Source organism: Balaenoptera borealis (genome assembly GCF_965194805.1).
Source record: "Balaenoptera borealis genome assembly, chromosome: 12".
NCBI classification, from domain to species: domain Eukaryota; kingdom Metazoa; phylum Chordata; class Mammalia; order Artiodactyla; family Balaenopteridae; genus Balaenoptera; species Balaenoptera borealis.
In genome coordinates, this window is record NC_138869.1 from 86,907,639 (window position 1) to 86,932,761 (window position 25,123).

General features: G+C 40.5%; 3 protein-coding genes and 1 pseudogene across 6 annotated transcripts in view; 1 reads left to right on the forward strand and 3 right to left on the reverse strand.

The window, feature by feature from the left end:
* OR11A1 (olfactory receptor family 11 subfamily A member 1) overlaps positions 1-12,518 on the forward strand; it is a 34,635-nt gene extending 22,117 nt beyond the window's left edge. For all 3 annotated transcript variants that reach the window (XM_082347014.1, XM_082347013.1, XM_082347012.1), the window contains one exon: positions 11,482-12,518. In XM_082347014.1, coding sequence (XP_082203140.1) covers positions 11,519-12,508 — 990 coding nt within the window. In that variant the 5' untranslated portion in view covers positions 11,482-11,518 and the 3' untranslated portion in view covers positions 12,509-12,518. The remainder of the gene's footprint in view (positions 1-11,481) is intronic.
* LOC309608038 (olfactory receptor 11H7-like) lies at positions 3,563-4,135 on the reverse strand (the record flags this gene model as incomplete). Its single annotated transcript, XM_082347269.1, has 1 exon — positions 3,563-4,135. One exon carries the CDS (start codon positions 4,133-4,135, stop codon positions 3,563-3,565), a length of 573 nt encoding a protein of 190 aa, XP_082203395.1.
* Positions 12,519-15,864: 3,346 nt separating the features above from the next.
* LOC309607885 (olfactory receptor 1M1-like) overlaps positions 15,865-25,123 on the reverse strand; it is a 144,340-nt pseudogene continuing 135,081 nt past the window's right edge. Inside the window, exon 2 of the transcript XR_014249678.1 lies at positions 15,865-18,502. The product of XR_014249678.1 is annotated as an olfactory receptor 1M1-like (transcript). The remainder of the gene's footprint in view (positions 18,503-25,123) is intronic.
* Positions 22,383-24,302, reverse strand: OR12D2 (olfactory receptor family 12 subfamily D member 2). Its single transcript, XM_082347024.1, has one exon. It carries the CDS (start codon positions 24,134-24,136, stop codon positions 23,252-23,254), a length of 885 nt encoding a protein of 294 aa, XP_082203150.1. The 5' UTR covers positions 24,137-24,302; the 3' UTR covers positions 22,383-23,251.

Below are 25,123 nucleotides of genomic sequence, written 5' to 3' on the forward strand. Positions count from 1 at the left end.
TGGAGCCCACATGCCCACAACTAGAGAGAAGCCTGTGTGCTGCAATGAAGCGCCTGTGCACTGCAATGAAAGTTTCCACGTGCCGCAATGAAAATCCCACATGCCACAACTAAGACCTGATGCAGCCAAATAAATAAATAAATATTTTTTTAAAAAAGAAATGGAAGCAACATGAGTGTCTATCAACAGGTGAATGGATAAAGGAGATGTGGTATGTGTGTGTATACACACACACACACACACACACACACACACACACACACAATGGAATATTACTCAGCCATAAAAAAGAATGAAATAATGCCCTTTGCAGCAACATGGATGGACCTAGAGATTATTATACTAATTGAAGTGAACCAGACAAAGACAAATATCATATGATATTGCTTATATGCAGAATCTAAAAAAGATGATACAAACGAACTTATATACAAAACAGAAATAGACTCACAGACATAGAAAACAAACTTACGGGGACTTCCCTGGTGGTGCAGTGGTTAAGAATCTGCCTGCCAATGCAGGGGACACGGGTTTGAGCTCTGGTCCTGGAAGATCCTACATGCTGCGGGGCAACAAAGCCCGTGCTCCACAACTACTGAGCCTGTGCTCTAGAGCCCACAAGCCACAACTACTGAGGCTGCGTGCCACAGCTATGGAAGCCTGCGTGCTTAGAGCCTGTGCTCCGCAACAAGAGAAGCCACCGCAATGAGAAGCCCATGCACTGCAATGAAGAGTAGCCCCTGCTCGCCGCAACCAGAGAAAGCCCACACGCAGCAACAAAGACCCAACACAGCCAAAAATAAATAAATAAATAAATAAATAAATAAATAATTTTAAAAAAAGGTAACAAACTTTTGGTTACCAAAGGGGAAAGAGGGGGAGGGACAAATTAGGAGTTTGGGATTAACATATACACTTTACTATATATAAAATAGATAACCAACAAGGACCTACTGTATAGCACAAGGAGCTATACTCAATATTTTGTAACAACCTATAAGGAAAAAGAATCTGAAAAAGAATAGAGATATATATATGTATAAATGAATCACTTTGCTGTACATCTGAAACTACAACACTGTAAATCAATTATACTTCAATAAAAAAAAGAACAGGCAAAGTTTATTTGAGCTGTCATAACAAAGTATCACAGATTGGGTGGATTAAATAAAGCAATTCATTTTCTTACAGTTCTGGAATCTAGAGATCAAAGTGTTGGCAGGGTTAGTTTCTTCTGATTCTGCTGTCATTGGCTTATAGAAGTCTGTCTTCTCCTACATATTAAGACATTGGTTTTTCCTCTGTGTGTGTGTGCCCTAATCACCTCTTCTTTTTTTTTTTTTTGACTTTTAGAATTTTATTTATTTTTTATATATTGGTGTATACATGTCAATCCCAATCTCCCAATTCATCACCCCACCCCCCCACCCCCCGCCACCTTCACCCCTTGGTGTCCATATGTTTGTTCTCTACATCTGTGTCTCTATTTCTGCCCTGCAAACCGGTTCATCTGTACAATTTTTCTAGGTTCCACATATATGCGTTAATATACGATATTTGTTTTTCTTTTTCTGACTTACTTCACTCTGTACGACAGTCTCTAGATCCATCCACAACTCTACAAATGACCCAATTTTTTTCCTTTTTATGGCTGAGTAATATTCCATTGTATATATGTACCACATCTTCTTTAACCATTTGTCTGTCGATGGGCATTTAGGTTGCTTCCATGATCTGGCTATTGTAAATAGTGCTACAATGAACATAGGGGTGCATGTGTCTTTTTGAATTACAGTTTTCTCTGGGTATATGTCCAGTAGTGAGATTGCTGGGTCATATGGTAATTCTATTTTTAGTTTTTTAAGGAACCTTCATACTGTTCTCCATAGTGGCTGTATCAATTTACATTCCCACCAACACTGCAAGAGGGTTCCCTTTTCTCCACACCCTCTCCAGCATTTGTTGTTTGTAGATTTTCTGATGATGCCCATTCTAACTGGTGTGAGGTGATACCTCATTGTAGTTTTGATTTGCATTTCTCTAATAATTAGTGATGTTGAGCATCTTTTCATGTGCTTCTTGGCCATCTGTATGTCTTCTTTGGAGAAATGTCTATTTAGGTCTTTGGCCCATTTTTTGATTGGGTTGTTTGTTTTTTTAATATTGAGCTGCATGAGCTGTTTATATATTTTGGAGATTAATCCTTTGTCCATTGATTTGTTTGCAAATATTTTCTCCCATTCTGAGGGTTGTCTTTTTGTCTTGTTTGTAGTTTCCTTTGCTTTGCAAAAGCTTTTAAGTTTCATTAGGTCCCATTTGTTTATTTTTGTTTTTATTTCCATTACTCTAGGAGGTGGATCAAAAAAGATCTTGCTATGATTTATATCAAAGAGTGTTCTTCCTATGTTTTTCTCTAAGAGTTTTATAGTGTCCGGTCTTACATTTAGGTCTCTAATCCATTTTGAGTTTATTTTTGTGTATGGCTAATCACCTCTTCTTAAACGGATACTAGTCATATTGGATTAGGCTCCATTCCAATGGCCTCATTTAACCTTAATTATCTCTTTAAAGACCCTCTCTCCAAATACAGTCACATTCTGAGGCACTGGGCCTTAGGGCTTCAACATATGAATTTTTCTGGGGAAGGGGGAGGTGGAGGCACACAATTCAGCTCATAACAGCACCACAAGGAAGAAAACTACAGACCAATGTAATCAAATAAACCAGCACTTGTTCACTGCTTTACATGTTATTAGGTCCACTGAAAATCAGAACTTCCCTCTGAGAGAACTAAAAAGGATTTTATGTTCTTTGGTTACCTGTTCAGAAGTCTCACTGGCTTACTTAACTGGTGATAGCAAGTGGGGGAGCTGGATTTCCAACACAGATGCATGGACTACAAAGCCTGTGCAATTTCCCTGCACTTATGTTAACATGAGATTATTCACTCCTCTGGAGATGCTGAACAATGGAAAGAATGGGCAGCAAATGGACATAATGGGTGGCAGGAGGAGCACCTCTTTCACTTAAAATATGCCACAGATAACTCCCCGAAAGCAAATATATAAACTTAATAAATAGAAAAGCTACATTGCACAAGTAAAAGTCAATGATTAGGAATTGTTTTCTGCTGGATATTGCACCAGCTTTGGTTTCTCTGGCTTCTCATGTGGCTCTATCACTTTGTCTCCCTCCTTGGGTAGCAGACCTTTTGCATCTGGGACACCAACACCTTCAGAGCTTCCTTGACATCCTTGTTACGGAGTGTATAGATGAGAGGATTGAGAAAGGGGCGGGTGATGACTGAGTAGAAGATAGCCACAATCTTGTTGATATTTGACTCATACTTTACTGCTGGGTGGACATACATGAATGTGAGAATGCCGAAGTAGATTGTGACCACAGAAAGATGGGCTGTGCATGTGGAAAAGGTCTTGCGCCAGGCAGCATCTGAGGCCATGGTTAGAACTGTGGCCAGGATTTGGACATAGGAAGCCATGGTAAAGACCAGGGGCCCTAGGATAATGGCAGTGCTAAAAGCATAGCCCACTGCTTGTTCGGCTTATGTGTCTGCAAAGGAAAGGGGGAAAGTTGGAATGGCATCACAGAAGAAGTGGTTGATCTGGTTGGGGGTGCAGAAGGAGATTTGTGTAAGGAGGAATGAGGGGAACATGGGGCAGAGGAATCCCACAAACCAGCAGATGCTAGCCAGGGTACCACAAGTTTGAGGGCTGAGCAGGAGTGGGTAGTGGAGTGGTCGGCAGATGGCAGCATAGCAGTCATAGGCCATGGTGGTGAGAAAGAAGAGCTCTGTGGCAGGCAAAGAGAAGGAGTAGTACTGGGTGATGCAGCTGGGAACCGAGATGACACCTTGGGAACTTAGAAAATTGGCCAGCATTTTGGGCACAGTGACCATGGTGTACCAGAGCTCTACTAAGGAGAGATTGCAGATAAAGAAGTCCATGGGAGTGTGGAGGCGCCCATCCAGGTTTACAATGAGCACAATGAGTGCATTGCCCACAAGGGATAAGAGGTAGATGAGGAGGAAGAGGGAGAAAAAGAGCAGCTGGAGACGCGGAGAGTTGGAAAATCTCACGACAAATTGAGTGACCAAGGTGCAGCTGGCTCTCTCCATTCAGCCTGGTGGGTCAACTGGGCAAGGAGAAGACATATGAAGATCTTGAGATGTCCTCTATTATGTGGTTTCCTCTCCAGCTTTATTCAACCATCTGGACTTGCACACACTCCCAGTATTCCTTTTAATTCACTCTTTGGTTGCCTCTCAGCTTCTCCAAAGCAGAGAGTACTCTACTTTTTTAAAAGTAGGATTACTGAATATTCAAGACTCTCTCTCTTTCTCCTCATTGAAATAGGTCCTAAAATGCCCCATTTCACAGGAATTCTTTTTAGATTGATTAGAGGAGAGGATTCAGCTTCAGTGGCTCTAACTAGAGTGAACATGTAGTGACCTCGTCCTCAGGTGTAGGTTAAATCACATATTACTGCAGATATCAACTTTTTTGGACCTCAAACCAGCAATTTCATATTATTTAACTTAATATTTCCAAGAATTGGTTAGTGTGTACCCTTGCTCTCTGACCCTAAGATTCTTTAACCTTCAGGCTTGCAAAAGATGTGGAATCATACTGTTCTGTCTGTTCTGGACAGTAGCTCTGTCTTATGCCATCACATCTCAGAAGCTGGGGAGTAGTGACTATGTTTCCCTTTGTAGAGATTCCAGCACAAGACTGGATAGAGGCACTTCATGGAGACTCCTTGATTCTGAGTATCAAAGGCAGAGTAGGAGAGATCTTGCTCAGTGGAGGGTAAGGAGAGGAATATAGTTTAACGTGAAAAGTGAATGCAGGCTTGGATTCCCAGGTGGGGATTTTGAGATGGGTTAGGATCCTTGGAAGGCAACAACTGTTATTGATATGTGCTTAAACCCAAACTGATCACAAAAGCAAGGCTCATAGGACAGTCAGGTTTGCATAGTTAAAGTTAACATTGGGATGGATGAAGGTGATAGCATTGACATTATTGAGATGTGAGCTTTACATATTTTCCAAATTTTGCAGGCTTCTTCCTTTGAAGAAAAATGACAAAATGTAAAGGTATGCTGCAAAATCTAATATTCAATATGATCTGGTACATATTCCCAAGACGTCAGATTACCAGTGACTTTTTAAATGTAAATTTTTGTGTCATAAAACACTTTATAATAAATACACTTTTAATATCATAAAAGATGTTTTATTTTGCTATTAAAATATTTATTTTCATGTCAGAAATATTGTTAGTTGAGAAAAACTAGAAAAAATTGACAAGTATTAAGAAGAAATTAAGAATCATCTGAATACTTTCATTCAGTGTGATAAACATTATTTATATTGGAGTGTTAACTTATGGACTATTTTATTTTCATTCATGTGTTTACACACACGTATGCACGCACACACATGCACAAAATGCACACTTGAAACCATAAAAAGAAACTTCTTAACTGTTCATCCTTTACTTTCCATTCTTTTGCTGCCATCCTGGTTCAGGATCTTAGTACCACTTCCTTTGTTCATGATGCTACCACCCATGAGGTTCCTCATGCTAGAAATATGGACTAATGTTCAGTGACTCCCTTCTCCCCCTCTCTCTTTCCCTGCCCCCATGTCAATCTTTCGAAATATTCTGCCGATTTTTATCCCAGAAACTTTTCTCAGTTAGGTCCCTCTTTTCTTTTTCTTTCTTTTTTTAAAAATTTATTTATTTATTTATTTAATCTTTGGCTGCGTTGGGTCTTAGTTGCTGTGTGCGGGCTTTTCTTTAGTTGTGGTGAGCGGGGGCTACTCTTCCTTGCGTATGCGGGCTTCTCATTGCGGTGGCTTCTCTTGTTGTGGAGCACGGGCTCTCGGCGTGCGGGCTTCAGTAGTTGTGGCACATGGGCTCAGTAGTTGTGGCTCACGGGCTCTAGAGCGCAGGCTCAGTAGCTGTGGTGCACGGGCTTAGTTGCTCCGCGGCATGTGGGATCTTCCTGGACCAGGGCTCGAACCCGTGTGCCCTGCAGTGGCAGGCGAATTCTTAACCACTGCGCCACCAGGGAAGCCCCTAGATCCCTCTTTTCTGCTCTTATTGCCACATTTAAAATAAATCCTGATCATCATTCACCTTGACTGATGCAACAGCTCCCTGAAACTAATTAGTTACATTTATACTCAGCAATCAGTCTTCTTATTTTTTGCATGCTATTTCTATGCTTAAAATTCTCTATTGATTTTTTATTACTGAAAAATAATAGTTGAAATTTATTGGGATTTCTGGAACTTCACATTAGTTATATTTTAAGTATACTTAATATACATTCCATACGTATTACCTAATCTTCACCAAAATTCTGCAAAGCAGATATTATTTTCAAGACACAGATGAAGAATTGAGAGTCAAAGTGTTTAGTAAGAGGTGGAAGCAAGACTCAAATCCAGGTCTTTGTGGTTTTGAGGCTGCCGGTGTTTCTATAAACCAGGCTGCCTGGATGACCAGGTCTAAGCTCCTCAGTAGAGCACGTAAGATTTTTTGCAATCTGGACTCCACCTACACTTTCAGTCTCATGTATCACCCCCTCATTAAGCTCTGGTAACATGGCTCTAGGGAACTCTTCACAGTTTCTATTTCATACCTCCATGCATTTGCAAACACCCCATTCTTTGCTATCTAAAACTCCTTTTTATCCATCAAGACTCATGTTGAATTTGACCCCCTGTGTGAAACCTTGCTCTGCTTCTCAACTGCCAAATCCTTTATCCTGGCTGTTTAAGGTGCTTCCTTAAAGCACTTTGACTTGTCCATATTTGTGACACTTACCAAAGTGCTTCACGATATATCTGTTTATATCTATCTTTCTAATATTAGACTTGAGCTCCTTGAAATCAGGAGCTCTATGTTATTGACGGTTGTATTCTCAAAGCTTAGGATACAGCCTGGAAGACAGAGCAGTAAAAACTAAATGTTAAGTGGAGGAATTAATAGATACACCATCAAAGTTGCTTTCTAATTGTTATCCAGTTTCTTTGTCTCCAAATTCCCTGCCAGATGGATTTTCTTGGACAAAACTTTAATTCCATCATTCTTCTGCTTAAGGCACGATGACTCCCACGACACACTATATCAAGTTCCAATTCCTTTCCTTGGCATTCTTTTGCAGATGCTGCAAAATCTGTTCCACACCACCTGTCTATGAAAGTGTAGTTTTAAGTTTACTAGTGAGATTTTTCCTATTTCCCCAGAACTCACTCTAAATTCAAACTTTCTGAGAGAGTCTGCTATCTCCCAATAAGGATTGCTGAGAGATTTAGGTCAGAAGAAAGAGCTCTACCTCTAACCCAGTTTTTACTTACATATGGATAACACAGAGCTCCTGATTTCAAGGAGCTCAAGTCTAATAGTAGAAAGACAGATATAAACAGATGTATCATGAAGCATTTCGGTAAGTGTCATAAACATGGGATAGTCAAAGGGCTTTAAGGAACCACCGAGGATGAAGGATTTGACTTTTGAGAAGCAGAGAAATGTTTCAAGGAGGAAGTAAAATTCAATGTGAGTCTTGATGGATACAAAGGAGTTTTTAGGTATCAAAGAACAGGGTGTTTGCAAATGCATGAAGGCATGAAATGAAAACTGTGAGGACTTCTCTAGAGCCGTGTTTAAGGTGAAAGCTGGGAGGAAGGGGTGGGTTATTTTCGTGGGGAAAGCAGGGCTTGTTTGGACAGAGAGTCTAGTCCCATCTCTGACCTTCCAGTAGTCTTATTCCCTGAAGGAAAAGAGATACCTGCAGAGAAAGGGAGACTGACTTCTGATTTCCCAGCTGGATGCTCACTGGCCAGCAGGCGCTAACCGAGTTAGGGAAGGAGCCTTGGGAGAGGTGATGAGGTGGTGAGGCCTCCAGGCAGAGAAGAGACAGACTCTGCTTCCTTGAATTACTGATTTCCCAGCAGTACAAAGATGAATCCTCCTGTAGGTACAGGCTCCAGAGTCAGGGTCACAGAGGGCAGATGATTTAGGGGCCATACTGGATCACTGGGCAAAGAGTTTTGGGCATCAAGAATTTAGTATGAGGCCACTAGTTGGGATTCAACTTGCAAGCTGAAGCTGAGTGGGTGGCCAAGGCTTAGGGGAGCTGCTCACCCCTGTTTAAATTAATCACACAAAGAGCTAGAGCAGAAGTTCCAACCAAGAAGAGGATGCAACCTTCCCAGCATACTGTTCCTCTCCTTCCTTATCTCCTCTACCAGAAAAAGTAGAGGCAGGGAAGAGTGGGGGTCATGGGGGAAGACCAGGCTCTCTCCCTTTTACTCTAAGCTAATAGAGCAAATCTAGGACTGGCTGTTGGCTGGAGTTATTAAAAAAGGAGTATTGATATGAAAATGTGATTGAAACAAAAATAAACAGATCTTTGTGTGCAAAATTATGCCTTAATAGAAGGAAAGGAAAAGTAAACAGTCTTAATAGCCAGAGAACATTTTTTTTTTAAGAGTTGGTATTCATAATTTTTTTAAAATTATTTATTTATTTATTTATGGCTGTGTTGGGTCTTCGTTTCTGTGCGAGGGCTTTCTCTAGTTGTGCCAAGAGGGGGCCACTCGTCATCGCGGTGCGCGGGCCTCTCACTATCGCGGCCTCTCTTGTTGTGGGCTCCAGACGCGCAGACTCAGTAATTGTGGCTCACGGGCCTAGTTGCTCCGTGGCATGTGGGATCTTCCCAGCCCAGGGCTCGAACCCGTGTGCCCTGCATTGGCAGGCAGATTCTCAACCACTGCGCCACCAGGGAAACCCCAGAGAACATTTTTAAAGCTAAACATGACTGACAAATTAGGGAATTTGATTCAGGGTCATTAGGCAGTTGGCAACCCAGTGGAAAGGGAGGGAGTAAACAGAGCACAGTTTGTAGAAGTAACCATAGAAATAAAACTGTTGCACATTTACAATCCATACGTTGAGACTCCTTAGTAAACTATATACATATATCATCAATCACTGATACACACAACATTTAGAGAATCTAATGGTTGGGGGCCATTTTAGGCAGATTTCCTTATTTTGCCCTGAAACCCTAGGTTGTTTCCTGCCTCAGTGTCTTTGCTCATACTTGGCATCCTCCTCTGTGTTTTGTAAAACAGCAGCCATTCTTTTTGATTCATTTATGAAGACTTAGCCAAATGTTTGTAACAACATGCCAGCTTTCTTTCCCTTAAAGTCTTTGATAATCCATATAAAACACTCCTAATAAGCGCTGTCTCAATTGAAATAGTTTTCTGGGATGGTGAAAGGGTCTGAAAGCTGGAGGGTGGGGCAGAAGGGTTGAGAGCAGTCTTCTGGGAGGACCACTATTGGGGGTGGTGGTTTAGGGATGCTGCAGAAAACTTAGGAGAATTTTGTGATGAGTTCTGGGAAAGAGACTGGAAATTGGGGGATGGGATGCTTGGTGGAGAGCGTTAGCCCCTATGGAGATGGAAAGGTGGGTTCCCATGACTATTGGTTTCTGCTCTACTTTTGGTGAAGTCAACAGTTCAGGAACCTCCTCTGGAAAAGGACAAGTATTTCAGGGGGCTGATATTTCTTTTTCATTTAAGGCTGCTCTCCAGTAAATGGGCAATTGGTTCTCAGGGGCCCCTCCCCTCTTCGCAATTGTCAGCCCTCCTTTGCAATAAAGGGAAGGACCTCCAGTGAAAAGCCAAAGGAATCTGGGAGCTAAGAAAGGAGATGGAGAGAGGAGGAGAGAATGGCTCTGGCGAGTGGAGGGTGACACGTGTGACATTTCTAATCAATGTCCTACATGATTTCACATTGAGCTCAAGAAGGGAGGAGTTGAAGGTGGGAAATTTCAATATTCTGAACTCTTCAGAAAACCTTGGCACATATTCTGCTTACAGTTTTTTTTTTTTAGAAGTGCTATTTCAAGTGAGTTTCCTATTTTTGTATAATTGTTCACAGCTTAGTTCACAGATCCTTTAAAAAAAAAAAGCTAAAGAACTGGTCTTTATGGAGTTTTCTCTTCTGATCAGTAACACACTTCGTTTAACCCAGAGAGTCAAAAAGTCTCTTTCTGAAAAGCAATTTAAAGAAATCCCACAGTCTTCCTCTGGAATCCCTGTGCTGCAGCGTCTTCCACTGAACCTTTCCCATTTCTCTATAATCCTCACATCCTACTACCTTCTCTTTATCTTCCTCTTTCACCCCACTTCCCCAACCCATTGAAAAATAGAGTGGGGAATGTGGTGGTCTGAAATACAGGACTTGGAAATAGTTATGACTTGAAAATAGTTTTCACATGGGTGAACTTTTAAAACACTCCCAAGAGCAGTCTCATTGTGGAGATGACAACCCTATTTTCACAAACTCTGCTAGCACATTCTGAGACACCCCTCTCTCTCTCTCTCTCTCACACACACACACACACACACACCCCTGCATTTTTTCCTGTACCTTTCCCCTCGACTTCCAATCATTTGATGTATTCTCATTGTTTTTAATAAAAACACACACACATCCCTTTGGATAGCATAGGAGATCTTCCTTGCAGGTACTCAGAACCATTTTTAGCTCTTCACTCAATTACACATCTTTGCTTTCAATTTTGCCTCTTCTGCCTGGAATGCTACGCTCACTTTCCTATCCTTTGCCTGGTCAACTCTTACTTGTTCTTCAAAACTTAACCTACAACTACTTCCTCAGGGAACCTCTCTGACCTTGATTCTCACACCCCCCAGCTCCTTGTCTGGGTTTGGCCTCTCTCTACTACCACGACTACACTTTCCTCAACATTATTATTTATCACATTTTTACTATAAAATCTTGTATGAAACTAGAATATAAAGAAGATTATTTTGATAAGGGAGAGGGTAATCTAGAGACTTTAAGTCTATAATTGTGCTAAGATAGTCATAAAGAGGTTGTGAGACTAATGGTGGAATAGTGAAGAGGGAATAGATAAGAATTTTCCAAGCAACAACAGATAAAGTGCTTGAGGAATGAGAGAGAGTATTAAGATAAAGATGACTACAATATAACAAGCTTGGGTATCAGGCAGAATTTTCAAACCACTCACAGTGGAGCTGGTTGTGGTCAGGGAAGATACAATAGTTTGTTTTTTGATCATGCTGATTTCAAGTTGATGATAGGACATGGAAAGCAGGCATTTGTAGGGCGTTACACTATTGCACATGCAGAAGGCTCTATGACTGGTTAGAGATTGGGAAGGTGGATTTATTATATCATAAAAATGTTAGGTTGGACTAATAGGTTAAAGGGCTCTGAAGACTGGAAATTGTGAGTCTGGATAAATTCTCTTGAGTCTTGAAGAACGTACAATCAAGGAATGCAGGGAAGGATAGGAGTTGGAAAAGGAGTAAAAGCAACTAAAAAGGGGGACAGATGAGGACTTGTATAAACAGCTCTTGTTTTGGAGACTCACTTTTGCCTTTTTCATTTTAGCTCTACTTATCTCAGGCTTGGTGTAGAAGATACAAAGATGCATGAAAATTTCTCCCTTAATTACTGCCGAGCAGAAACGTGGATGATCCTCATGGAAATTGTCTCCATAGGAAACCAAACGGTTACTGAATTTGTCCTTCTTGGTTTCTATGTCATAGCTGAACTGCATCTCCTTTTCTTTATTGTGTTCTCTCTCAGCTATGCCTCTATCATCCTAGTGAACATGTTAATCATTGTGGTGATGGTTAGCTCTCAGAGGCTCCACACACCCATGTATTTCTTCCTGGCTGATCTGTCTTTCCTGGAGATCCTCTGTATTTCCACAGCAGTGCCAAAAATGTTGAAGGACTTCTTGCAGGAGGCAGCCATCTCTGTGGCTGGTTGCTTGCTCCAGTTCTTTATCTTTGGTTCTCTGGCCACGGCTGAATGCTTCCTCCTGGCTGTCATGGCATATGATCACTACCTGGCAATCTGCTACCCACTCCTGATGGGGCCCAGATGGTATTTGGGGCTGGTGGTCATAGCGTGGCTCTCCGGCTTTATGGCAGATGGATTGGTTGTAGTCCTGATGGCCCAACTGAGATTCTGTGGCCCCAACCACATTGACCACTTTTACTGTGACTTCATGCCTTTGATGAGCCTGGCCTGCTCAGATCCCAGTGTAGCCCAGATGACAACATTCATTCTCTCTGTGATCTGCCTCACTGTTCCCTTTGGACGGATTCTGACATCTTATGCCTGGGTCGTGGTGGCTGTGCTGAGAGTTCCTGCTGGGGCCAGCAGGCGAAAGGCTTTCTCCACTTTCTCCTCCCACCTAGCTGTAGTGTCCGCATTCCATGGCACCCTCATGGTCTTGTACATTGCACCCTCTGCTGTCCACTCCCAGCTCCTCTCCGAGGTCTTTGCCCTGCTCTACACTGTGGTCACCCCTCTCTTCAATCCTGTGATTAATACCCTGAGGAATAAGGAGGTTCACCAGGCACTACAGAGGCTTCTCTGTGTTAAGCAAACTGAAACAATTGATTGAAGGAGGATTGTGGTAAAGATTTTATTTGGACTTTGGGATGTCTTCTGGGGTTGGCTGGGTAGAAATAACTTTGTTCTGTTCTGACATTTCTCTCTGTGAAAAGTTTTATAGTTATCATACTCACGCTAAAGATGAGTATTGTAGAGCAATAATTTTGAAGTGCTAACTTAAAAATTTTACTTTAATATTTTATTATTTCTTTACTAAATAATCTATGAATATTTACCATAGGAAATAGATGTATAAAAATAGCAACACAAAGCAAATCTAGAAATCTTGGCTACTTGGGTGTATATGTATAAAACAAGTTGAACCATGGAAGTTTGTAATCTAGTTTTCCATTGACTACTATGTCTTGAACCTCTTTTTATTTTGACAAATACGTACTTATTTATTCTTCTGAGCTTTTTAATATAGCTAAACATGATTTGTTTAAATAATCTTCTATTGTGCAAATTTTTAGTTGTATTCAATTATTTCACCATGCAAATATAGTTAACATCTAGATTTTCCTACAATAAATTCCTAGGTGTTGAATTGCCAGGTTTAAAGACATGCATATTAAAGATATTTAAAGCTGAATGCATTGTAATTGTTTAACTGTTTTATTGTAGAAAATTTCAAATATACACAAAAGTATATAGAACATTATAATGAACCCCATACAGCCATCATCTAGCTTCAATATCAACATTTGCCAATCCTATTTCAACTGCCTGTAGCTCCTTTTTTTTCTGAAAAATTTTAGAGCAAATTCCAGATGTTGTGTAAGTATTGTGTTGTGTGAGTCATGTAAGTAATTGTTCTACGTGCAAGTACAATTGATCCTTGAACAGCATGGGTTTGAACTGCACAGGTCCACTTAATACGCAGATTTTTTTCAGTAGTAAATACTACAGCAGCGCAGGATTTGTGGTTGGTTGAATCCAGGGATAGGGAACCTCATACATACAGAGGAACCATGTATACAGAGAACCAACTCTAAGTTATAGGTGAATCTTCAACTTCTCAGTGGGTTGTTGCCCCTCACTTCAGTGTTGTTCAAGGGTCAACTGTATTCAATATGCTCTCTGATTGATAAAGGCATTTAAAGAAAAAAACATGCTGACCCTGACATTATGATACTTAATATACATTTCCTCAATGTCATCTAATACACAGACCATGTTCAAATTTCTCCAATTATCTTTAAATTCTTAAAATTAGGATGTAAACAAGATTCACACAATGTATATTGTTATGTTTCTTAGTCCCTTATTTCACAGCAGTCCTCCCCTCTTTTTTTCTTACCTTCAACCTACTGGAGAAATCTGGTTATCTCTAGAATGTTCCATATTCTAAATTAGACTTTCTGCTGACCTATGGTTTTGTTTGGCATATACTCCTATATCTTGTATTTTATATAAACTTGTTTTGTGTCGGTCTCAGCCTATTGATGGTGTAGTTGTGCCATCAGCTAGGAATGCCTTGGCATTCACCTGCCCCCACCAACATTTATTTCCCTGACCAGAGCCAGTGCTGGGGCTGGGATGACCATTGTGGTTCTTGTTATGATTGCAGGATGCACCTCAGCAACAACCATCAGGGAACTTTGAAAAAACAAGGTTTATTACCCATAGGTCCTGGAGGTTACATAGCATACCTGGGGCCACACAAAGAGATCTTAGGTAGAGAGAGAGAGAGAGCATGGACCTGGGGCTCTGCCTTTATTGGGATCGAGGGTGGGGTGCCTAGGGTTGCGTGGGTTCACTATTTATTGGTGAATATAAAACGCAAGACCAGGAATTAAAGAGTAAGAAGGGAAAAGCAGAGTCACTCAAGCAGTCAGTTAACTGAGGTCACCCAGAGTTTTCTAAAAGGGGAACTTCATGGGTGGGGTGGCCTGGCTCTTTATCTAGTTGTGTAGTTGACTATATCTTTATTTGAGATGAATGTGTTTGAAATAGATGCCCTGGCAATCAAAAGCTTAATGTCAGGCACTTGCATCACAATTAAAAAAGGTAATTATCAGGCACTTACACTACAAAACTGATACTGAGATAGAAGCTTAATTGGATCTTGGTTAGCTTTTTAGCAGAATAACACAAAGTTGCTGCAATTTCTACTGCATTATATCATGAGGCACATAATGTTTGGTTGTCCCATTTTTAGTGATGCCACCCATCACTGCCACCACTTTTGTTTGACCATAAGTGGCATCCATCTGATCCATGTATTATTCAGTTCTCCATCAGTCTTTCACCTAATATTTTTAGCTTCCATTGATAAAAGTTGATAATTAATGCTCAAGTGATTTAATTCTTTGAACATATTTTGTTTTCATGTTTTGAATTTATTTGTAGCTGTTGTACAATCTTTGTGGATTCCTACATCTGGGCCACATCAAGTTCAGTTTTTATTGGCTTCCTTTTCTTTTGAATATTGATAAGATTTTCCCATGTATTTGTATGACTAATAATTACTTGTCTGAATACAGATCACTGTGGAAACTCTGGATTCTGTCATCTTCTTCTTCAGAAGATTAGTTTTTGTTCTAGCAGACATTTCAAGTCACGGAGGATCATCTTGAACTTGAGTAGGCTTGGTTTTATGCTTTGGTAGTATGGATTTGTGGAAAGCCCAAGGTGTCACTCTCTTGTGTGACATGACTCAGCTTCCAAATTCTCTCTTCCTGGTGGGCACAGTCAGGGCTTTGGCTTTAGCCTGTGTTTGGCCAGGTCTAGAGTAGACCTTACTCAAAGATGTGGTTTTTACTCTTAACGCTTAGACTTTAAGAGTGGTAGGTTGATAACAAGGATATTAATGAGGTGTTAACAGGCTGTCCCCCGTTTAGCAGGGCCAGAACAGCACACTTTCCTGGTACTGCTCTTCCCCAAGCCCTGCTCTTCTTCTAGTGTTTATTTTATTTCAATTCTGTAGAAGCATCTTTCTCAAAGGGTCTTTCCATTCACATGTACAACCTGGAAATCAGTCACAGCTACAACATCTGCCCCCAAATGTAATTTTGGGGTGTCCTCTGCACAGATCTCTCTTCTCTTATGCCTATCCTACAACTTTCAGTTGCTTCAGGTGCCCCAGGTTTCCCAAATTCTGATTTCTGCTTTCTTAGGTCAGTGGGATTGCCCATGTGTTGATTCACAACCTTGGGAATTCCCCAGGTGAAATTCAAAACTGGCCCCTATACATGGAGGGCAAGGAGAGACCTTGAATGAACCTAGTTCTCCTGATTTCTATTTCAGGAGTTTTCTTTCCAGTAGATTATGTAATGCTCTGTGAAAATCTTGATGTTAATTGGTGCACTTTGTAAATGTGGTGGTGAAGTGGAGAGAGATTTTTCCCAAATGCTTGTTTATGGGGGTTATCCCTAATCCCAAGAACTCTCCATACCCAGAACCCTTTTCAGTGAACTCTTCACATCCTTATTTCTCAGACTATAAATAAAGGGGTTGAGAGTCGGAGTTACCAGGGTATACATGACAGCAGCAACCAGCTCCCCAGAGATGTGAGAAGTTGGGACTTCCGGTAGGTGGCAAAGACTGTGCTGTAGAAGAGAATGAACATGGAGAGGTGCGAGCTGCATGTGGCCAGGGCTTTCTTTTTACCCTGTGCTGATGGGACCCTAGCTACAGCAAGGAAAATATGGGCATAAGAACTTATGATGCAGAGGAGAGGGCTGATTCCTAAAAGTCCTGTCAGAACCATCAATAGTTACTCATTGAGGTGGGTATCAGAGCAGGAAAGCCGTAAGAGTGGGCTGAAATCACAAAAAAAGTGGGGAATCTCTAGATTAGTATAGAATGACAGTCAGGTTAGCGACAAGCTTTGAATGAAAGAGTCTGAGTGGTCCACTCTCCATGACACACCCACCAACAGTCCACATCTGCAAGGAGTCATTAGGAGTGGATAGTGTAGAGGATGGCAGATGGCAGCATAGTGGTCAATAGCCATGGCAGTCAAAAGCAGGCTGTCCATATCAGCAAAAAGTGGAAAGATATATAATTGGGCCACCCACTCAGAAAAAGAGATCAATCCATTGCTGGTCCACAAAGCCTCCAGCATTTTGGGGGCTGTTTTGGTAGTGAAGCAGAGGTCCACCAGGGAGAGCTGGCTAAGGAAGAAGTACATGGGGGTGTGGAGGTGGATGTCAGCACCAATAGTCAGCAGAAGTAGCAAGTTGCCTAAGAGACTCAGCAAGTAGAGGGCCAGGAAGAGACCAAAGAGGAGCTGTTGTTTGTCTGGGTCACTGGACAGCCCTGAGAGGACAAAGTCAGAGTTCTTGCCACAGTTCATTCTGCCATCTTGATGTGCTACAAGAAAAGAGTCAGCATGAGGAGGATTCACTCACTGTTAGCTACAGGTAGATAGAACCTTGGATCCTGTCTATTGGCAATGGGTTTTCCATATGACACCAATATGAGGAATGGATAAAAAACTAAAATAGCAATGAGGACAAGAGTTGGACCTCATAAAAGATGGTCAAAGTAAGGAGGCATAAAGGTAAGAGAATGAGAAACAACAGAGACTTCCTGGAGTTATTAAAGTGTAAAGGAGTTTTCTTAATTAAACTTTGTATGATTGATGGTTTAACTACTTGTTTGTGAATCTGTTTTCTTCATAAGACTACCAGTCTTTCAAAGCAGAGGCTGCATCTCAGTACTTAGCTTAGTGCTTGGCATATACCAGGGGTCCAGTATATGCTCCTACCCACCTACACAGTCACTATTCTAGTTCAGGGTATTGTTGATTGACTGGAGAACGGTTATCCTCCTAACTGTTTTAACATGGATCTTGCCCCATCCAATACATTCTCCATACTGTAGTCAGCATTATCTTTTCAAAAAAAGAAAATCTCATCATGTCACTTCTTTGTTTAAAAATGGGTCTCCATATTTTAGAGAGTAATCCCTTGACGGTTGTTTCATTTGCAAATATTTTCTCCCATTCTGAGTGTTGTCTTTTTGTTTTGTTTGTGGTTTTCTTTGTTGTGCAAAAGCTTTTAAGTTTAATTAGATCCCATTTGTTTTTTTGTTTGTTTGTTTTTATTTTCATTTCTCTAGGAGGTGGATCAAAAAAGATCTTGCTGTGATTTATGTCAGAGAGTGTTCTGCCTATGTTTTCCTCTAAGAGTTTTATAGTATCTGACCTTACATTTAGGTTTTTAATCCATTTTGAGTATATACAAACAGCTCATGCAGCTCAAAATCCAAAAAACAAATAACCCAATGGAAAAATAGGCAGAAGATCTAAATAGACATTTCTCCAAAGAAGACATAGAGATGGCCAAAAAGCACATGAAAAAATGCTCAGCAACACTAATTATTAGAGAAATGCAAATCAAAACTACAGTGAGGTATCACCTCACACTGGTCAGAATGACCATCATCAAAAAAAACTGTAAACAATAAATGCTGGAGAGGGTGTGGAGAAAAGGCAACCCTCCTACATTGCTGGTGAGAATGTAAATTGGTGCAGCCACTATGGAAAACAGTACAGAGGTTCCTCAATAAACTAAAAATAGAGTTGCCATATGATCTAGCAATTCCACTTCTGGGCATATACTCAGACAAAACTATGATTTGAAAAGATACATGCACCCATATGTTCATAGCAGCACTATTTACAATAGCCAAGACATAGAAACAACCTAAATGTCCATCAACAGATGAATGGATAAAGAAGATGTGGTATATGTATATACAATGGAATATTACTCAGCCATTAAAAAATGAAATGATGCTATTTGTAGCAACATGGATGGACCTAGAGATTATCATACTAAGTGAAGTAAGTCAGAAAGATAAAGACAAATACCATACGATATCACTTATATGTGGAATCTAAAAATATAACACAAGTGAATACATCTATGAAACAGAAACAGACTCACAGAGATAGAGAACAAACTTGTGGGAGTTCCCTGGTGGTCCATTAGTTAGGGCTCGGTGCTTTCACTGCTGTGGCCTGGGTTCAATCCCTGGTTAGGGAACTATGATCCTGCAAAAAAAAAAAAAAAAGAAGAGACTTTCAGTTGCCAAGGAGGAGGGGGAAAGGGAGGAGAAGGGAGAGGGGATGGGGGAGGGAAGTACTGAGAGTTTAGGATTAGCAAAGCAAACTATTATATATAGGATGGATAAAGAGAAAAATCCTACTGTATAGCACAGGGAACTTATTCAATATCCTGTGATAAACCATAATGAAAAGAATAGGAAAAAGAATATATGCAAAACTGAGTCATTATGCTGTACAGCAGAAATTAACACATTGTAAATCAACTATACTTCAATAAAATTTTTTTAAAAATGGGTGTCTAGAAAACCATCGTTATTATGAAAAATACCCTGCCATGTCTTACAAAGCTCATTTGTTTTTTGTTTGTTTTTAAATTTTTATTTATTTATTTATTTATGGCTGTGTTGGGTCTTCGTTGCTGCGTGCGGGCTTTCTCTAGTTGCAGCGAGCGGGGCTGCTCTTTGTTGCGGTGTGCGGTCTTCTCATTGTGGTCGCTTCTCTTTTTGTGGAGCCCTGGCTCTAGGCACGCGGGCTTTAGTAGTTGTGGCTTGCAGGCTCAGTAATTGTGGCTCGCGGGCTCTAGAGCGCAGGCTCAGTAGTTGTGGCATACGGGCTTACTTGCTCCGCAGCATGTGAAATCTTCCCGGACCAGGGCTCAAACCCGTGTACCCTGCATTGGCAGGTGGATTCTTAACAACTGTGCCACCAGAGAAGTCCCAGCTCCTCTGGTTTTGACCTCAAGGTGTCTCACCAGCTTCATCTTGCACCACAGTCCACTCATCATCTGCTCCCCAGAAACACTGGCTGCACTGCATTCCCTTATATGCACCACGTTCATTCTCTTCGCTCTCAGTCAGCTCTTGCTCATCCTTCTAAGCTCAGATCTATTGGTGACTTTCTAGCTCTTTTTTTTTTTTTTTGGCCATACCACGTGGCATGGCGGATTTTAGTTCCCCGACCAGGGATCGAACCTTGACTTTTGCCTTGACTCCTCTCTTGAACCCACTTCAATCAAGCTTTTGCTCTTTTCATTCCACTGAATTCCCTCTTGTCAATGTCTAAGTTCAATTCTCAGTCCTTAAGTTACTTGACCTCTCAATAAGACTTAACACAGTTGATCCTTCTTTTCTTACCTCAAACACTTTTAAAAAAAATCTTGCTTTCAGGATACCCACCATGCTCTCCTGGGTTTCCAGTGCAGACTCCTGTTCAGTCTCCTTGGCTGGTTACTGCTCTTCCTCCTTATTATTCATTATTGTACCTCTCCTCTTCTCTACCTTCCAGTTCTGTGCCTTATATATATCTATAAACAGATAACTCTTAAATTATACCTTCAATTTCAACTTATTTTCTTAACTTTAGACTTGTATATTTAACCTCCAACTAGACATTTCTACAGTAGCAGTTTTACCATTTGAGATATTTTCTTACAGCTGGCATACGGCTTTGGAAACAGATTCACAAATCAAATAGACTTTCAAGATTATATAGTCCACCAAGTGCAGAACTTGAACTCTCTATAGTCCACTTAAAACTGATCTCATTTCTCCATTTGCCAAATGACATTTTCAATATTTATCTCTGGGTTCCTTAATCTATACTCCATAAATGATGACCTTAGAAATATCCATTCTATCCAATGTTATTGGTGGGTAGATGGAACAGAACAAAAGAATCCAGGGCCTTGGAATACACTGATGAGACCAGGTAAAGATAATGCAGTTTAGGAGATGAGCATTATCAATCTTCATCTCTCTTCGGACCAGAAAGAGTTTGGCTGCAGAAGAAATCTTTTTGGCCTTGGAGACTCAGTTCCCAGAGTTACTCGTTGGTGAAAATCCTGGAGGAATTTTCCATTGAGAAAATTTCCTATAGCTAGAGTTGAGGAATAAAATCAACAACTAAGGGGCTTCCCTTGTGGTGCAGTGGTTAAGAATCCGCCCACTAATGCAGAGGACATGGGTTTGAGCCCTGGTCCAGGTAGATCCCACATGCCGCGGAGCAACTAAGCCTGTGAGCCACAGCAGCTGAGCCCACGTGCTGCAACAAGAGAAGCCACCGCAATGAGCCTGGGCACCACAACAAAGAGTAGCCCCCGCTGGCCACAACTAGAGAAAGCCCTCATGCAACAACGAAAACCCAACACAGCCAAAAATAAAAATAAATAAATTTATTAAAAAAAATAAAATCAACAACTAAGCAGAAGCCTAACATTGATTTGGAAGTAAAATTAGAAAGATTTCTTGGGCTTCCCTGGTGGTGCAGTGGTTGAGAATCTGCCTGCCAATGCAGGGGACACGGGTTCGAGCCCTGGTCTGGGAAGATCCCACATGCCACGGAGCAACTAGGCCCGTGAGCCACAACTACTGAGTCTGCGCGTCTGGAGCCTGTGCTCCGCAACAAGAGAGGCCGCGATAGTGAGAGGCCCGCGCACCGCAATGAAGAGTGGCCCCCGCTTGCCACAACTAGAGAAAGCCCTAGCACAGAAACAAAGACTCAACACAGCCAAAAATAAATAAATAAATAAATAAACAAAGTAAATAATGACTTTAAATAAAAAAGAAAGATTTCTTAAAACTCACAACTTCTTTCTAGTCACTGCCCTGTCTCCTTAAGTAAGAATAGCTTGAAGAGACTGACATACAGCCACAACATTTTATATGTGTCCTTTTACTTTTATTGTTAAGAGAACTTTAGTCATAAAAATATATTGAAGTTTATCAAATTATTTTCATACCTCTATTGATAAAGTCATCTCAGTTGAGACCTGAAACATTATTAAACAGAGTCAACGCTTCCCTGTTGTGTTCTTCCCAATTTCTGAACCACAGAATAATGCAGTTTAATTAAATAAGTGTTTAACCTTCTGTGTTTGGGTGATGGTGTGTTATGCAGCAATAGGTAACCAAAGCCCATGGGATCCTCTATAGTTTACAGCCTCCATGTAGGTTGGATTATATAAAAAATTCTGATCAACAGAAATTCTGGTCTGAGATAGTTCAGGGTAGAAGATGCCTTCTCCACACACACATTCTTTTCTAAACAAAACTGGAATTGAGGGACCAAAGAAGGTAGAGTTGGAAGATAGAAGAAGCATGTGAGTAAGGTTAGAGCCAAATTCTTTGGGTTTGCAAAAGGGAATGTAAAAAATTTGAACAGTCCATCCATGAGCTCAAAATATCCTTTTATAGTTTTATCTGTCTGTATCTCTAGTTTATTTATTTATTTATTTATTGGCTGCACTGCCCGGCTTATAGGATCTTAGTTCACCAACCAAGGATTGAACCTGGGCCCTCGGCAGTGAAAGTGCGGAGTCCTAACCACTGGAATGCTGGGGAATTCTGTATCTCTAAATAGTTGTAAATGCTGGCACCCACTGTTGTTTTAGGTCCAGCAGCACTTCTAGGAACTTAGAAAGTGAGGAAAATAGTAATTCTTGTCTATTAGCTCCAAAAATACTTTAGCAATTAATATTTAATAGCTTTCACTTAGTATAAGTTTGGCGACAGGTAAGGAAAACAAGACAAAATTTTGATAAATTCTTCATATTATGCCACATTACAATCTGTGAAAGTAAGTATAGAAATCAAAAAACAAAATAAATAAAAAGGAAGAGTTTTGAAACTCACTTTTCCATGACCAAACATTGAGGGGAAAATAACCTACTGATGAGCTGGAAAGGTATTCCTGAGACTTTTTTCAAGCTGCCTCCACTTCTAGCAATATTTTACAGTAACCTTTGACAGTTTGTCCAAAGATTTTATTGACTTATAAAACCTCTTAGGAGTCAGAGTTCACAAAACTCTTTAGATAAAACACTGGTGACTTTATCTCTGTTCATTAGTACTCAAATCATTACTTGTTTTTTTTAAATTTTTTATTTATTTATATTTATTTTTGGCTGTGTTGGGTGTTCGTTTCTGTGCGAGGGCTTTCTCTAGTTGCGGCAAGCAAGGGCCACTCTTCATCGCGGTGCGCGGGCCTCTCACTGTCGTGGCCTCTCTTGTTGCGGAGCACAAGCTCCAGACGCGCAGGCTCAGTAATTGTGGCTCACAGGCCTAGTTGCTCCGCAGCATGTGGGATCTTCCCAGCCCAGGGCTCGAACCCGTGTCCCCTGCATTGGCAGGCAGATTCTCAACCGCTGTGCCACCAGGGAAGCCCTTCATTACTTGTTTTAATTACTTACTTGCTTCCCTGCTTGGAGAAAAAGAAATCATGACATACTACTTAAAAATTTTCTTTAACTCATATGTGAGTTAACATTTACTTTTCCAGTTGAGTAACCATGGCCCTAAATTCAAATCCTTAATATATAACAGCATAATAATTTTATTGTTCACATTATAATATGTTAACTTACAGGGAACACACAGATAAAGGCCTAAATACTATCCAACTACACAATGTATAGGTAATTGAGGCAAATTTGTATATCTGATTTTTCAAGAACACAAAAGAATACATAACAAATCAGTTTCATCAACTGATATCCCCCAAACAAATTCAACATTAAGATTCCATGGAGAGTGTCCTATTTGTTCAAGTTTCCCTTATATTACCTAAGAATGCATTGTTTAACACATCTAGACTGGACTTTCCCATTTATTTTTCCTTTATACTGTTCCCTCTGTTTTACAAATAGTGAACAATTTGAGACGCAGTATAATTTCACATCTCAACTTTCTCATTGCCTTTTTAGTTATGCCTCAGAAGAGTTCTCTAGATTTCTTCAGGTCAGAGCCTCCTTCTGATCACCCTCCTCAAGGCCCCCTTTACTGCCTTGTTCCTCAAAGTATAGATCAGTGGATTTAGTACAGGAGTGACCACACTGTACATAATGGCAATGATCCAGTCCTGGTCCATGGAGCTACCTGAGGCAGGATGAATATAAGTGAAAACAACAGGAGCATAGAAAAGAACAACTACCATGAAGTGGGAGGCACAAGTGGACAGTGCTTTATGAAACATGCTGCAAGAATGCGTCTTGAAGAAAAGATAGAAAATAATGTAGAAATAGGAGAGAAGTGTTAGAAAGAATGGGCCCATGGCAACGGTCCCCGTGACAGTACTGAGCAGCCACTGGTTGAGCTCAATGTTCCCACAGGCCAACTTCAGCAATGGCTTAACATCACAGAAGAAATGATGGATATAATTGGATCCACAGAGGTTTAAGCGAGAGGTCATTATTGAGTGCAGCAGGGCATGGAAAAAACCAATGATCCAGATAGTGATAACCATCTGGGTACAGACCTGATGATTCATAATAAGAGTGTAACGAAGTGGTTTGCAGATAGCCACAAAGCGGTCAAAGGCCATCATGGGCAACAACATGGCCTCTGTGCTGCCCAGGAAGTGGAAGAATTGAAGCTGGATTATGCATCCCAAGAAAGAAATTGCTTTGTGTGTAGAGAGGAAGTTCTCCAGCATCTTTGGCAGTGTCACCATGGAGTAGCAGATATCTAGACATGACAGGTTTCCCAGAAAGAAATACATAGGAGAATGGAGTCTTGGATCAGAGATGACAATCATCAGGATGGCTCCATTCCCAACCACACTGACGAAGTAAATTGTAAGAAAAACAACAAAGAGAAAAGGCTGCAGTTCCTGGATGTCTATCATTCACAGGAGAAGAAATTCAGTGATTGAAGTTTGGTTCAGCATCACTTTAAAAAAAAGACAAAATAATATGTGGAACACTATCTTTAATGAGAACCAGTCCTTCCAGCCCAGAATTTCTTGCCGAGACAAAAATGTTTTAAGGAAAAAGAAGAAAAAAAAAAATGTTTTAAGGAATAGAGCTGCTGTTCTCTACAATCCCAATCTCAGAGGTGGTGCTGTATTTAGGCCATTAGAAAGTTAAAATATTAAGGCTACCTGTCTCTTATGGACCATAAGTCAATCACTTTTTTCTTTACCAGATTAGTCATTAATGTTTTTCTTTCTCCCAGTAATTTAGAAGACATTGCAGCCTCCTATGTTCTCTGGCTGTGAACTTCTACATTCTGGTAAAACTTTCCTTTCATCTTTCTAAGTTAACTCTAACAGGAGGCAACTTTTTAAGTAGTCCACCACACTGCTATCTCTAGACCTAACAAGCCATCTTAAGGATTTTAACTTTAGAAAAATAGACAGGGATAAACTCATTACAACAATAAAGTTTTTTTTTTTAAACCAAAATGCTCTTTAAAATAATAGTAATAGCTTTTCCTCATCTTAGACTGTTAATGGAGCTAGTGGTGTTCTTATACTGATCCCTTTCTGACCCCCACCCTTGGAAATGTCATAAAGCCTTACTGGGGTAAGAAATAAGACCACATTAATCAGATATTACCCAGAGATATATTTGAAATTTTATTACTGCTATATGTGATGATGAGCTTAGTTTTTTCCTATGATCTGAGCCTTATATTTTCTCAAAACAGGATCCTTAAAATACTACTTTGATGACAAATGTTATTGTGCTTCTACTCTCTAGTTGCCCTGGGACTCTTTTTCATTTCCCAAATTGCCAAATCCCTGGATAAGAAAAATTCTTTCTCAGATGAGCTCACCACTTCCTTATTTAACCTTATACTGTCCTCTCTTTGAAATATGTATGGCTTCAAC

Coding starts and splice junctions, on each gene's coding strand:
- OR12D2 (XM_082347024.1), bottom strand. CDS start 24,136: ATGATAGACATCCAGGAACTGCAGCCTTTTCTCTTTGTTGTTTTTCTT.